This window comes from Ascaphus truei, chromosome 5 (genome assembly GCF_040206685.1).
Source record: "Ascaphus truei isolate aAscTru1 chromosome 5, aAscTru1.hap1, whole genome shotgun sequence".
Taxonomy (NCBI): domain Eukaryota; kingdom Metazoa; phylum Chordata; class Amphibia; order Anura; family Ascaphidae; genus Ascaphus; species Ascaphus truei.
The window spans coordinates 189947977-189964455 of record NC_134487.1 but is presented as its reverse complement, the minus strand read 5'-3'; the positions used below and the strand labels follow the sequence as shown (position 1 = coordinate 189964455).

Genomic DNA, 16479 nt, shown 5'->3' with positions numbered 1-16479 from the left:
GTAGTAATATCTGAGGTGGCAGTAATGTTGGAGGGGAGTAGTAATATCTGGGGAGGCAGTAATGTTGGAGGGGAGTAGTAATATCGGGTGGCAGTAATGTTGGAGGGGAGTAGTAATATCTGGGGTGGCAGTAATGTTGGAGGAGAGTATTAATATCTGGGGTGGCAGTAATGTTGGAGGGGAGTAGTAATATCTGGGGTGGCAGTAATGTTGGAGGGGAGTAGTAATATCTGAGGTGGCAGTAATGTTGGAGGGGAGTAGTAATATCTGAGGTGGCAGTAATGTTGGAGGGGAGTAGTAATGGCTGGGGAGGAAGTATTGTTGGAGGGGAGTAGTAATATCTGGGGTGGCAGTAATGTTGGAGGGGAGTAGTAATATCTGGGGTGGCAGTAATGTTGGAGGGGAGTAGTAATATCTGAGGTGGCAGTAATGTTGGAGGGGAGTAGTAATATCTGGGGTGGCAGTAATGTTGGAGGAGAGTAGTAATGGCTGGGGAGGAAGTATTGTTGGAGAGGGGTGGTACTGTAATGTCGTGGGAGTAGTAATGTCAGTGGGCATTAATGTCAGGGGGGAGTAGTAATATCTGGGGGGGGCAGTAATGTTTGAGACGAGTAATAATGTTGGGGGGAGTAATAATGTTGGGGGGAGTAGTTATGTTGGAGGGAGCAATAATGTTGAGGAAGTATTGTTGGAGAGAGGTAGTAATGTTGCAGGTGGAATAGTAATGTCAGGTGGAGTACTAATACGTGGGGGAGAGTAATGTTGGTGGGGGGGGGCAGTAATGTCGGGGGGGGACATAATGTTGGAGAGGGGTAGTAATGTTGGGGGGTGAGTAATGTTGGAGAGGGGTAGTAATGTCGGGGGTGAGTAATGTTGGAGAGGGGTAGTCATGTTGGGGGGGGTGAGTAATGTTGGAGAGGGGTAGTAATGTTGGACGGGTGAGTAATGTTGGAGAGGGGTAGTAATGTCGGGGGTGAGTAATGTTGGAGAGGGGTAGTAATGTTGGGGGGGGTGAGTAATGTTGGAGAGGGGTAGTAATGTCGGGGGTGAGTAATGTTGGAGAGGGGTAGTCATGTTGGGGGGGGGGTGAGTAATGTTGGAGAGGGGTAGTCATGTTGGGGGGGGTGAGTAATGTTGGAGAGGGGTAGTCATGTTGGGGGGGTGAGTAATGTTGGAGAGGGGTAGTCATGTTGGGGGGGGGGTGAGTAATGTTGGGGGGGTGAGTAATGTTGGAGAGGGGTAGTAATGTCAGCGGTGAGTAATGTTGGAGAGGGGTAGTCATGTTGGGGGGGAGTAGTAATATCTGGGGTGGCAGTAATGTTGGAGGGGAGTAGTAATATCTGGGGTGGCAGTAATGTTGGAGGGGAGTAGTAATATCTGGGGTGGCAGTAATGTTGGAGGGGAGTAGTAATATCTGGGGTGGCAGTAATGTTGGAGGGGAGTAGTAATATCTGGGGTGGCAGTAATGTTGGAGGAGAGTAGTAATATCTGGGGTGGCAGTAATGTTGGAGGGGAGTAGTAATATCTGAGGTGGCAGTAATGTTGGAGGGGAGTACTAATATCTGGGGAGGCAGTAATGTTGGAGGGGAGTAGTAATATCGGGTGGCAGTAATGTTGGAGGGGAGTAGTAATATCTGGGGTGGCAGTAATGTTGGAGGAGAGTATTAATATCTGGGGTGGCAGTAATGTTGGAGGGGAGTAGTAATATCTGGGGTGGCAGTAATGTTGGAGGGGAGTAGTAATATCTGAGGTGGCAGTAATGTTGGAGGGGAGTAGTAATATCTGAGGTGGCAGTAATGTTGGAGGGGAGTAGTAATGGCTGGGGAGGAAGTATTGTTGGAGGGGAGTAGTAATATCTGGGGTGGCAGTAATGTTGGAGGGGAGTAGTAATATCTGGGGTGGCAGTAATGTTGGAGGGGAGTAGTAATATCTGAGGTGGCAGTAATGTTGGAGGGGAGTAGTAATATCTGGGGTGGCAGTAATGTTGGAGGAGAGTAGTAATGGCTGGGGAGGAAGTATTGTTGGAGAGGGGTGGTACTGTAATGTCGTGGGAGTAGTAATGTCAGTGGGCATTAATGTCAGGGGGGAGTAGTAATATCTGGGGGGGGCAGTAATGTTTGAGACGAGTAATAATGTTGGGGGGAGTAATAATGTTGGGGGGAGTAGTTATGTTGGAGGGAGCAATAATGTTGAGGAAGTATTGTTGGAGAGAGGTAGTAATGTTGCAGGTGGAATAGTAATGTCAGGTGGAGTACTAATACCTGGGGGAGAATGGAAAGGGAAAGTATCTACTGGCGCCAATTAAGATATATACTGCAAAAGGATATAAGAAAACCAAGCCTGTTGGCTGTAGACACGAAACTCCTCACGTTGTGCTTAAAGAAAAGAAAAAGCACAACACATAGCGTAATACTGTGACTATAAGCGGACAACACTTAACAACATGTAACAGCTGAAAAATAAATTGGTGAAATCTCAATATTAAAACATTTAATAACAATTATAAATAATATATATTACACACGGACATTTAATAAACAAATAATGCGATAAAAATAGAAGCACTCTGCACCGCCGATGGAGATAGTAGCAATGCCTACTCACCAGATGGAATGAGTAAGTAGGCGGTGGATAATTTTGAGAGTATCCCCTCTCGTTTGTAAAGCTGCTCTCTGCTGGCTGGCGTCTCTGGGACCGTAAGTGTGGAGATCTTGGTACGGTGCCTTCCGCGACTCACTTGGGAAGACGCCCAGGAGGTGATGAACAGCAACAGCTGATTCAATACGCCGTCGACATCAGCAGGAAAACCAGTTAGCAGCAAACGCAGATTCAGCAGCAGCAGCTGATGCAGCACGCCGTCGGTGTCAGCGGGCTGGCTGGTCTGCTGCAAGCGCAGATGGAACTGAGCGTGGGGATACAATCTCCAAAGTGTAGAGTGCTAAAACGCCACCCTACGCGTTTCGAAAGGCTCTCTGCTTTCTTCCTCAGGGGTATATAAAATATGGAGTCCAACATAGTCCCTTAAATACAAAATCTGTGATTTACAGGGATTGATTTCACCTGCAGTCCAAAAGCACTTGTGCAATAGGTGTAATGAGGAAGTCCTTAGACATAGTAATTCTGTCACCTGTGCTTTGAAAATGTTCATATAAAGTGCTACTGCAAGTAGTTATAATCAGCTGTTACATTTAACAAACAATTGAAACATACATTACTCATATTAACATACAACAATTAACATATATAAAATAAGAGGATAATAATAGGCTTATGTGTGTGTGAATATACTCTATTCTACTAAATAATTAAAGGAGATGTTTAAATCTAACCTATTCGTGACCTATTAAATTATAAGTGAATTAATGATATATTATATATTCTAAGTGTATTGTCTAAGTGATTATGTTATTAAATAATAAACTATGTGAATATTTATATATATTGATTATTTAAAGTGCTCATATTCTTTTATTATACTAAAAGTCAAGTATTTGAGGAGTACTATAATATTAATATATGAACTTTATGGGCTGGATTATCTAATGGATAATCTGATCATTAACCTACCAAAAAGGATTTTAAATCAAATTCTACATTTAGGCCCATTGGGGATAGAGTACGTAATTCATAAATCCAATAGGATTCTCTTCTCCCCAATAGGCTTAAAGTATTTCCTCCTCTCCAATGTGGAGTGATATACTCGATGGCCACACATTTTAGACCCTTAGGATCTTGATTGTGCACTCGAAGAAAATGATTAGAAACATTGTGTGTAACTAAACCAGTTTTAATATTATATATATGTTCATACAAACGTCTTTTAATAGCTCTAGAGGTCATACCCACATACTGCAGACCACATGGACATTCAAGCAAATAAATAACGAAAGAACTGTTGCATGTAATATGTTGCTTAATTTTATAACTTTTTTGAGATTTGTTTGAAATGAAATCAGATTTCTTAGTGCTATATTTACATGCGGTACATTTGTTACAGGGGAAATATCCCGCACAGGGTACCATTTTTCTATGAGTAGGTTGCAGCGGTGGACAGCTAGGTGCCAGTCTCTGACCTATATTTGGAGCTTTAGTAAAAATAATATGTGGATAATCGGGTAAAATGCCCTCTAGATCTTTATCCTTTTTTAATATTGGCCAATATTTTTTAAGAGTTTTACGTATACTAGGAGCCATCTGGTTAAATTGAGTAACAAATGACAAATTTCCTGATGTATTAATATTTTTATTTTTATTTTTGTATTGTAAGAGACTGGTCCTGTCCATCGCTGCAACCTCAGCAATGGTTGTGTCTAAATCAAGCGGGGGATATTTCCTCTCCAGAAATTTTTTCTTAAGATCTGCTGCCTGGGTTTTGAATGTGTCTGGATGGGAGCTGTTTCTTTTTAGTCGAATGAACTGTCCCTTAGGAATATTTTTGACCCATGTGGGATTATGGTGACTTTGTGCATGTAAATAATTGTTTGACTGAACCGGTTTAAAATACGTGCTGGTGTGAATGCAATTATTTTTAATAGTTAACTCTAAATCTAAAAATTGTATTTTGTTAGGGCTTGTGATGAATGTGAATTTTAAATTATTATTATTATTATTCATGTATAATTGAAACTGTGATAACTGTGCTTGTGTACCTGACCAAATAAAAATGATATCATCTATGTAGCGCCGCCACAGTACCAAGTTTGCACTATACTATACTATACTATACTGTGGCGGCGCTACATAGATGATATCATTTTTATTTGGTCAGGTACACAAGCACAGTTATCACAGTTTCAATTATACATGAATAATAATAATAATAATTTAAAATTCACATTCATCACAAGCCCTAACAAAATACAATTTTTAGATTTAGAGTTAACTATTAAAAATAATTGCATTCACACCAGCACGTATTTTAAACCGGTTCAGTCAAACAATTATTTACATGCACAAAGTCACCATAATCCCACATGGGTCAAAAATATTCCTAAGGGACAGTTCATTCGACTAAAAAGAAACAGCTCCCATCCAGACACATTCAAAACCCAGGCAGCAGATCTTAAGAAAAAATTTCTGGAGAGGAAATATCCCCCGCTTGATTTAGACACAACCATTGCTGAGGTTGCAGCGATGGACAGGACCAGTCTCTTACAATACAAAAATAAAAATAAAAATATTAATACATCAGGAAATTTGTCATTTGTTACTCAATTTAACCAGATGGCTCATAGTATACGTAAAACTCTTAAAAAATATTGGCCAATATTAAAAAAGGATAAAGATCTAGAGGGCATTTTACCCGATTATCCACATATTATTTTTACTAAAGCTCCAAATATAGGTCAGAGACTGGCACCTAGCTGTCCACCGCTGCAACCTACTCATAGAAAAATGGTACCCTGTGCGGGATATTTCCCCTGTAACAAATGTACCGCATGTAAATATAGCACTAAGAAATCTGATTTCATTTCAAACAAATCTCAAAAAAGTTATAAAATTAAGCAACATATTACATGCAACAGTTCTTTCGTTATTTATTTGCTTGAATGTCCATGTGGTCTGCAGTATGTGGGTATGACCTCTAGAGCTATTAAAAGACGTTTGTATGAACATATATATAATATTAAAACTGGTTTAGTTACACACAATGTTTCTAATCATTTTCTTCGAGTGCACAATCAAGATCCTAAGGGTCTAAAATGTGTGGCCATCGAGTATATCACTCCACATTGGAGAGGAGGAAATACTTTAAGCCTATTGGGGAGAAGAGAATCCTATTGGATTTATGAATTACGTACTCTATCCCCAATGGGCCTAAATGTAGAATTTGATTTAAAATCCTTTTTGGTAGGTTAATGATCAGATTATCCATTAGATAATCCAGCCCATAAAGTTCATATATTAATATTATAGTACTCCTCAAATACTTGACTTTTAGTATAATAAAAGAATATGAGCACTTTAAATAATCAATATATATAAATATTCACATAGTTTATTATTTAATAACATAATCACTTAGACAATACACTTAGAATATATAATATATCATTAATTCACTTATAATTTAATAGGTCACGAATAGGTTAGATTTAAACATCTCCTTTAATTATTTAGTAGAATAGAGTATATTCACACACACATAAGCCTATTATTATCCTCTTATTTTATATATGTTAATTGTTGTATGTTAATATGAGTAATGTATGTTTCAATTGTTTGTTAAATGTAACAGCTGATTATAACTACTTGCAGTAGCACTTTATATGAACATTTTCAAAGCACAGGTGACAGAATTACTATGTCTAAGGACTTCCTCATTACACCTATTGCACAAGTGCTTTTGGACTGCAGGTGAAATCAATCCCTGTAAATCACAGATTTTGTATTTAAGGGACTATGTTGGACTCCATATTTTATATACCCCTGAGGAAGAAAGCAGAGAGCCTTTCGAAACGCGTAGGGTGGCGTTTTAGCACTCTACACTTTGGAGATTGTATCCCCACGCTCAGTTCCATCTGCGCTTGCAGCAGACCAGCCAGCCCGCTGACACCGACGGCGTGCTGCATCAGCTGCTGCTGCTGAATCTGCGTTTGCTGCTAACTGGTTTTCCTGCTGATGTCGACGGCGTATTGAATCAGCTGTTGCTGTTCATCACCTCCTGGGCGTCTTCCCAAGTGAGTCGCGGAAGGCACCGTACCAAGATCTCCACACTTACGGTCCCAGAGACGCCAGCCAGCAGAGAGCAGCTTTACAAACGAGAGGGGATACTCTCAAAATTATCCACCGCCTACTTACTCATTCCATCTGGTGAGTAGGCATTGCTACTATCTCCATCGGCGGTGCAGAGTGCTTCTATTTTTATCGCATTATTTGTTTATTAAATGTCCGTGTGTAATATATATTATTTATAATTGTTATTAAATGTTTTAATATTGAGATTTCACCAATTTATTTTTCAGCTGTTACATGTTGTTAAGTGTTGTCCGCTTATAGTCACAGTATTACGCTATGTGTTGTGCTTTTTCTTTTCTTTAAGCACAACGTGAGGAGTTTCGTGTCTACAGCCAACAGGCTTGGTTTTCTTATATCCTTTTGCAGTATATATCTTAATTGGCGCCAGTAGATACTTTCCCTTTCCATACTATAGTTCTGACCAGGGGGTCAGTTTTTTGTATCTTGGGCAGCCCCTTATGCATGTTTGGTCATTTATACATAAGGTAATATATACTCTGTCATACTATTGTGGGTAGCGCTGCCTGTTTTGTTGTTTTTAAATACCTGGGGGAGAGTAATGTTGGTGGGGGGGGGGCAGTAATGTCGGGGGGGGGACATAATGTTGGAGAGGGGTAGTAATGTTGGGGGGTGAGTAATGTTGGAGAGGGGTAGTAATGTCGGGGGTGAGTAATGTTGGAGAGGGGTAGTCATGTTGGGGGGGGGGTGAGTAATGTTGGAGAGGGGTAGTAATGTTGGGGGGGTGAGTAATGTTGGAGAGGGGTAGTAATGTCGGGGGTGAGTAATGTTGGAGAGGGGTAGTCATGTTGGGGGGGGGTGAGTAATGTTGGAGAGGGGTAGTCATGTTGGGGGGGGGGGGTGAGTAATGTTGGAGAGGGGTAGTCATGTTGGGGGGGGTGAGTAATGTTGGAGAGGGGTAGTCATGTTGGGGGGGTGAGTAATGTTGGAGAGGGGTAGTCATGTTGGGGGGGGGTGAGTAATGTTGGAGAGGGGTAGTCATGTTGGGGGGGGGTGAGTAATGTTGGAGAGGGGTAGTCATGTTGGGGGGGTGAGTAATGTTGGAGAGGGGTAGTCATGTTGGGGGGGTGAGTAATGTTGGAGAGGGGTAGTAATGTCAGGGGGAATAGTAATGTCTGGGGGTGAGGGGGCAGTCTCCAGGCCCATCACCTCATGTGACTCCCGCACCAGACTGTTACTATATTCCACCCAGCACAGGAACCTGCGCAGAGCCGCAGACTCGCAGAGCATTTCCCCCTCCTCCTGCGTGCTGCTTTCTGTCCTGCAGAGGAAGGGAAACGTCATACACTGCGACGCTCTGCAGGGAAACGTCATACAATGCGACGCTCTGCAGGGAAACGTCATACACTGCGACGCTCTGCAGGGAAACGGCTTGCACTGCCTTGTTAGTATATGTATTTGTGGGCGTATGTTAATGTAAGACTGGAAGTGTTATTGTAATAATGCTGCGGCTCTGTATAAGAGGAGGTGTTAGTGGAGCGATGCTCTGCAGCGCTGTATAAGAGGAGGTGTTAGTGGAGCGATGCTCTGCGGATCTGTATAAGAGGAGGTGTTAGTGGAGCGATGCTCTGCGGCTCTGTATAAGAGGAGGTGTTAGTGGAGCAATGCTCTGTGGCTCTGTATAAGGTGTTAGTGGAGTGATGCTCTGCGGCTCTGTATAAGGTGTTAGTGGAGCGATGCTCTGCGGCTCTGTATAAGAGGAGGTGTTAGTGGAGCAATGCTCTGTGGCTCTGTATAAGGTGTTAGTGGAGCGATGCTCTGCGGCTCTGTATAAGAGGAGGTGTTAGTGGAGCAATGCTCTGTGGCTCTGTATAAGGTGTTAGTGGAGCGATGCTCTGCGGCTCTGTATAAGAGGAGGTGTTAGTGGAGCAATGCTCTGTGGCTCTGTATAAGGTGTTAGTGGAGCGATGCTCTGCGGCTCTGTATAAGAGGAGGTGTTAGTGAAGCAATGCTCTGCGGCTCTGTATAAGGTGTTAGTGGAGCGATGCTCTGCGGCTCTGTATAAGTTGTTAGTGCAGCGATGCTCTGCGGCTCTGTATAAGGTGTTAGTGGAGCGATGCTCTGCGGCTCTGTATAAGGTGTTAGTGGAGCGATGCTCTGCGGCTCAGACCTCCAGTCCGTGCCCTCCTGGGTGGTGATGTCACTGGGGTAAGTGCTGGGTGGGATGTTGCGGTGCAGGTCACACAGGTGCTCCGTCAGACACTGACTCAGCTCACTCTGCGCGATCAGACGTGTCGGACCCTCCTCCTGCGCAGCGCGGAGCACTCCCAGTAGAGCCTCTCGCGCACGCACAGCCAGGCGGCCCCTCTGTGATGGGGGGTGGGGGGAAGGGGGAACAGGGAGAAGAGATGGGAGACAGGTCATTGCAGAAGTACCTCGCTGACTGTCCCCCACCCTCTCTTTCCCCCTCTTCCTCACTCTCACCATTCCTTCACTTCTCCCTTTTATCTTACTCTGTCCATCTTTCTCTCCATTTCCCCACCTTTCAGCCTTCTCTCTTCCTCTTCCCAATCATCTTTCTCTTCTCTCACTTTCTCTGTCCTCCCTCTCATTTTTCCAGTCTTCTCCTTTCCATCCCCTCCCCCCTTTGTTTCCCCCTCTCCTTTCTATTATACAATATCTCTCTCCTCTCTTACTCTCTATCCATCTCCCCTTTATCAACCTCTCTCTGCCTCCCCTCTCCCCGTCCCTTTCATCATCTATCCCTCTCTTCTCCCCCTTTCCACCTCTCTCCCCCTCCCTCTTGTCTATCTTTGTGTCTCCCCACTATCTCTCCCTCTTCACTACTCTCCCACATCTTCTTTCTACCTCTCCCGCTGTCTCTCTTTCCCCCTCTAAACGTTCTCCCCCTTCTCATCCCTTCCCCTCTCAGTTACCTGACAGTGGCAGAGCCTCAGCAGAGCTGTGAAAAGGTTCTGTTTGGGTTTGCCGTTCTGGGGTCTGACTGCTCCCCCCTCCTCACTCCCAGCAGACAAAGCCCCCCTCACACTCTCCCTCTGTAAGCAAAGGCAGGTTAAAGGTCACACAAATTCCAGACATACATAATACAGAAGAGGCATAATGCAGCGAACGTTATCCAAAGCAACGCTAAATGGGACGATGTGCATGTGTGTGTCTATATGTTTGAGTACATACATGTGTCCATGCACGTGTGCCCGTGTATGTAACGTGTTTGTGTTCAGGTGGCCGATTCTGTACAGAACAAAGAGAATGGTACAGGGGGAGTGCATACGGTGGGGGGTAGGAGAGGGGGGGGGGGTCACACGTATGACTATGCAGAAGAATCCTAGAACACGTCAGTACGGTCAAGACCAAAAAGGATGTACCAGTGGAAAGATACATTAATCTTAAACATGGAGGCGATGCTACCTATCTGTCATTTCGAGGGATAGATCATAGAATGCCTGGGGCTCGTAAAGGAGATTTATATACAGCCCTTCTGAAATAGGAATCACGGTGGATATACACCTTGGGAACCCTCTCACCAAGAGGTTTAAATGAGGGTTTTGTATATTCTGACTTCCTTTAAAGATCTGGCATGTACTGTATATCCTCAACACCATCATCTGACTACATATATATGCATCATCCCTTATGTTCCAATATGCTACCACCCCTTACGGTTCCTTAACGTCATCTTCTATAAGGGCAAAATAGTGTGGCATTTGGTATTAGCATATACACTTATATCTTGGGGTCTCTGAGTATATCTGACAGATGAATAACATGAATCAGCCACTATCATAAACTGTATGTATCATCTGTCTGTGCATATATGTGTTTATACATACATATATATCTATATCTATGGTATATCTATATAGATATATATATATGTGTGCGTGTGTGTTCTTGCAATGGAATAACTACACTAGCTACCCCAATAGGCCGTTCTACAGAGACTCTGCTTATATACTAGAAGAACTAAAACATCGCTTTCAGGATGCTTAATTCACACCTTAACCAACCTAAAATGAGTATGCAACCAGTGTCCAAATTGGATACATTTAACAGTATCTGACTGCACCTTACTCTGTGAATTTACTTTATTGGGCATCTAGACTTTGTGTGTCTATGCGCAAGTATATAACTATGTGGCCAATACCTGTTACTTTGTTTACTCCTGCTAACATCACAGTATGCTTTATGAGAGCCTGTCCTTGCCCAACCAGGGATTTTTGCCCCTCTTTTGCAGCCTTTTATTATTTGTATATGTTTACTCTATTTTATTATTATGTTCAATGGATCATTAGGAGTCTGTGTTCTTAATTGGGTATACACGAATACCTCTCCCGGTTGGCTACGGATTGCGCGCCAAATATCAAGGTGAATAACCGACGCAATAGGTTGCCATGGTAACGGCGCGCATACATAAAGCCGCCGGGAGCAGTGACCCGCCCACCCTCGAAGCAGGAACGAAACGCGTCGGGTATGATATCAGCGTGACATCAGTAGCGCGACCGACGCAAAGGTGTTTGGTCTATCTCAGCTGGCATTACAAGCAAGCCAATAACTAATAGTTAACAATTATGTGGGCTATATGTGGATCTCACTAGCAGGAGATAGTTTATACTCTGCAGTGTGTCTTTAGATGTAGAGATATATAGCCGAGCTGACAATTTGTGTGCACCGCGTATCCACCACCAGATGGATCATAAGGTAACACACAGTAAGTAGCCTTATGTATGTTTGTATATAACACTGACAACAGATTGGATTAATATATGCCTATGTGATTTCATAGGGTACATACCCTTTTTTTGTTACAGACGCCTGTGGCAATTAACCCTTCACCAACGTATTAGAGGTAAAAGTATTCGCCTAACGTATGTGTGAATAGCTTTGGTAAATCTACCTTAGCAGGTGACTATATGCTGTCTGCACAGTTACAAATCACCAGCATTTTCAATCTACCTGCTTGGATTATTTGGTATATACAATAAGATCTACCATATACCAAGTCGATTGGCTTATATATCAAACATTACCTCCCTGTTCAGTGAGTTCTTTGGAACTCCGACGTTACTTACCTAATTGTCAGCAACTCATACTTACGAGCACCCATATATGGCACAGTGTGAGAGAATCCGTACCACACAATAATACCTTGTGTAGGATTACATAGGAGGTAGATTTGAGCATTCATGCCACTATCTCTTGTCAACAGGCAATATACCATTGGCTTTTAAAGTCTAGCGCTACTTTTGAAGTTTTAATCAGTTCATGTTTTCTATTATGAATAAAACTTTATTATTTTGATACCTAGTATAGGTGTGTGCATCGATAGGGATTCTCTCTCTTCTTTTTTTTTTTGTATATATTATCTCCACTATCCATCCCTGATAGCACCACTTTAAGTTTCTATTACTTATGTAAGCAGCTAGGCAGGGCCTTCCCAACCTCTTTCCCCGCCACCCTCCCATAAATGACACATAGGGCCCGGCTATGGCTGAAGCTGGACAATGTCCAGGAGGAGCACCAGCAGCTACAGGTCAGAAATAGAGAAAAGGAAACAGATGTAAGCCTTGCTCTGAGTCAACTGGGAGATGTGGAATCGCAACTCAATTCCAAAGAAGCTGAACTGGCAACTGCATTGAGTGGAAAAAGAAGCGCAGAAGGACAGCTTCAAGAGCTGAAAACTCAAATAGCTATTCTTGAACGCTCTTTAAGTGATACCATGAAATGGCACAAATCTAGGATAGCAGAAATAGATTATGGACATCAGACAGAACTCAAAATTAAGCTGACAGGCTGTGCAAGACCTGAGCCAGGGTTATAATGAACGGACATTTAGTGCTAAAATGGAGTCCATGGAAAAGATGGCGAGAGAAAGCTATTTGAGTAAACGCTCTGCGACTTTTGCCATACAGTCTGCCTACAAAGAGAGGATCACCTGATGCTGGGGAAATCTCATGACCACGCGGTCAGTAGAAAGACTATACTTGGAAAAAGTCCTCCTTGAGAGACTGAGGAGTGCTGATTTCAAGCACCTTCTGGAGGAGACACTAATAACCTCGAGAAAGGGCTTCAATCCCAGCGGGACTGAGGGTTCTCTTCCTCCATCCACTCTCAATCGAGCTGCAGAGATATCTCGGGGGAGAGTGGAAGAATGGGCTTTGGTCGTGGTAAGCCCGAGATTCCCACAAACAGGGGAGGTATGTAACAGGGGACTTATCACTGATGAAGAGAAACTGTTTCTAAATTCAGCAGCATGCTGGTTAATTGCACACAGGCAATTAACCAGACTCCACCTGGCTGATAAGGACTTTTAGAAAAAGCAGGATGTAATGTCTCTTCAGAAGGACTTGGAGAGACTGGAAACATGGGCAGGTAAATGGCAGATGAGGTTTAATACAGATAAATGTAAGGTTATGCATTTGGGATGCAAGAATAAACAGGCGACTTACAAATTAAATGTAGATATAGTGGGGGAATCCTTGATGGAGAAGGATTTAGGAGTGCTTGCAGACAGCAGGCTTAGCAATAGTGCCCAAAGTCATGCAGTAGCTGCAAAGGCAAACAAGATCTTATCTTGCATCAAACGGGCAATGGATGGAAGGGAAGTAAACATAATTATGTCCCTTTATAAAGCATTAGTAAGACCACACCTTGAATATGGAGTACAATTTTGGGCACCAATCCTAAGAAAAGACATTATGGAAATAGAGAGAGTGCAGCGAAGAGCCACCAAATTAATAAAGGGGGTGGACAATCTAACATGAGGAGAGGCTAGCTAAATTAGATTTATTTACATTAGAAAAGAGGCGTCTTAGAGGGGATATGATAACTATATACAAATATATTCGGGGACAGTACAACGAGCTTTCAAAAGAACTGTTCATCCCACGGGCAGTACAAAGTACTCAGGGCCATTCATTAAGGTTGGAGGAAAGGAGATTTCCCCAGCAACAAAGGAAAGGGTTCTTTAAAGTAAGGGTGTGACGGTTCAGGGGATTCCTTCCCCTTCTTATGCTCCTGACATCACCCTCTCTGTCCCTTCCCCTCCCAACCTCCCTTCGCTTGCCCACTCCGGCAACCTCTGACGCCGTTCCCTTGCCTCAGCGCGCGCCCCGTAAGTCTCGCGCACCCGCACGTTCCCCGAGCCCCTGCGGCGACACTCCCCGCTCTCAGGTCCCCTCAGTGTCCGCTTCTATTCCCTCACCTCTGGTGGCTATCTCTTCCGTTCCTCCGTTCCCTTCCGCAGGTGTGTCTGCGGCGCGGCTCTCCGCGCGTATCGTGACGCAGCCTGTGCGCGCGCACTCTCAGTTTACAGAGGGCGCGCGCACACGCTCCTTTTCTAAAGCCTGTCAGCCTCTGAACTGCTCCTCCCATGCCCTGCAAGCAATCTCTCTGTCCGACTCCCCTGTCTCCTCCTCTTCTCCTCCTGACCTATCCCTGCTGTCTCCCACGTCTCCGTCTGCTCCTCCTCTCTCTCCTATTGGTGTTCCCTCCTTTATAATCCCTGTCTGTCCTCTCTATCGTTGCTCTGCATAGTTCCTGTTATCCCTGTGTGTGCCGTCCTATGCTTTGCTCTCTCTGTGTTCCAGCCTGTACCTGCGCCTGCTTATCTTTGGATCTCCCTGGTTTTGACCCCTACACGCTGTTACCCTAGAATCTTGCTACGAACTCTACTTTGCTGACCTCTGGAACCCTTGGACTTGGCTTACGAACTTGACTACTCTGCTTTCTGGATCCCTGGACTTTGGCGCACGGACACTACCATTCTTACGTTATACCACCAAGACGTTGCAAGTATACTACTATTTTCCAACAGGCCCAGCAACGCCATACCACACCCCGGGCTTGCTCCCACTGCTGTGGGTGTGTGGTAATACCGTTCCCACCTCAGTATTGGGGTCTTGCCAGGTCTGCGGGCATACAGGCGTGACAAAGGGCAGTTAAAATGTGGAATTCATTACCCATGGAGACTGTGATGGCAGATTCAATAGATTTGTTCAAAAAAAGGTTGGACATCTTTTTAGATGGGAAAGGTATACAGGGATATACCAAATAAGTATACATGGGAAGGATGTTGATCCAGGGATTAATCCTATTGCCAATTATTGGAGTCAGGAAGGAATTTAATTTTTCCCCTTATGAGATATCATTGGATGATATGTCACTGGAGTTTTTTGTTTGCCTTCCTCTGGATCAATAAGTAAGTATAGATATAGGATAAAGTATCTGTTGTCTAAATTTAGCATAGGTTGCACTTGATGGACATATGTCTTTTTTCAACCTCATCTACTATATAACTATGAGAAACAAGTAAATTCCATAGCTCACAATGGAGCTGCCATAAGGAAAAGGAGGGCTGTGTTCTGCGAGCAAGACAAAAGTGTTAAGGTACTGCTGAGACTTTAGGGAGATAAGTGGGTATGGGGCTTCCCCCCTCCCCCCCCCCAGCCTTGCAGAGAGGGACTGGGGAAGTAATTAAGCCCTTACACATGGATAGGTGTTTATTGGTTTTTTTTTGTATCAATTTTTTTATTGAACACAATAAGGTAGTACAACACAGGTAAGGGTGTCATGATCCCATGACAGTGTAGCTTTTCACATGCTGAGTGTGTGTGTCCATAAAACATTTTCTTTTTACTGGGCAAAAGGGATTAACTGGGGAAGGGGAAGAGGTGGGAGGACATACAGGGGGTTCGGTAGGGGGGGGTGGGGGGGAAGACTGCCGGGAGGGGGGGAAGTCTTGAGTCAGGTTCCAGTTGAACTTCTTCTCAACCTGGATCAGGGGGGGAAGGGGAGAGGGAGGGGGGGGGATAGTACGCTCCTACCTCCGCGGCTCCACCGGGTCGGGACTAGTTTGCTAGCCAGGGATCCCAGGTATTCAGAAATTGGGGTATTTTTTTTTGGATGAGGGCAGTTAGTTTCTCCATCATCATTACTTGATTGATCCTTCTGGTGACCGTAGCTCTAGAGGGGGCTTTTGTCTGCTTCCATGCGGCCGCAATGGAGCACCTAGCTGCCGTTAGTATAGCCGTTATTAGTCTTGCCACCGGGGGGGGGAAGATCTGAGATAGGTTTGTTCAGCACCAGGGTCAGGGGGTCCATGGGTAGGGTTAGTCCTGTGACCTGTTTGGTAAGACTCAGGATCAAAGCCCAGAATCTTTGTATCTCCGGACATGACCACCAAATATGGGCCATGTCGCCCTTTTGACCACATCCACGCCAGCACAGGTCAATTGCGCCGGGGTAGATCTGGCTCAGTCTAACGGGAGTCAGGTACCATTGAAATAGAATTTTGTATATGTTTTCTTTTATGGTCGTGCAAATTTAAGTTTTGGGGGCTTGCTCCCAGATCTCCTCCCAGTCCTCTAGGTCCACCGATAGACCTAGTTGCTCAGACCATTTTTGCATGTATCGATGGAAGAATGGGGTCGAGGGCGACTCTAGTGTTTTGTATAGTTGTGAGATCAATCCTTTTTGATATGTTCTTTTAGTACAAAGGGATTCGAATTTGGTTAATTTGGGGAATTTAGAGGTTGGGGAGAGGGATAAAAGGAAGTGTGTGACCTGCATATATTTAAAAAGGTGCAGACCTTGGATATCAAATTTATTTCTAATCACCTGAAACGTAGCGATCTCATCTTTCTGCAGCAGGTCGGCCACCATCCTAATATTGCGACTCTGAAATTGGTCGAATTGACTTGGGGAACACCCTGGGGGGAATTTGGGGTTCCCAAAGATGGGGGTGAGCTGTGAGGGGGATGCTAC

At 44.1% G+C, this 16479-nt stretch overlaps 1 protein-coding gene across 1 annotated transcript in view; it reads right to left on the bottom strand.

Annotated features, from left to right (window-relative positions):
- FHIP2B (FHF complex subunit HOOK interacting protein 2B) overlaps nucleotides 1–16479 on the bottom strand; it is a gene marked incomplete at its 3' end in the record, with an annotated part of 113883 nt that overhangs the window by 50843 nt on the left and 46561 nt on the right. The window contains exons 6-8 of the mRNA XM_075599140.1: nucleotides 9633–9752; nucleotides 8867–9063; nucleotides 7906–8017 (exon numbers count right to left, since the gene is read on the bottom strand). Coding sequence (XP_075455255.1) covers nucleotides 7906–8017; nucleotides 8867–9063; nucleotides 9633–9752 — 429 coding nt within the window. The remainder of the gene's footprint in view (nucleotides 1–7905; nucleotides 8018–8866; nucleotides 9064–9632; nucleotides 9753–16479) is intronic.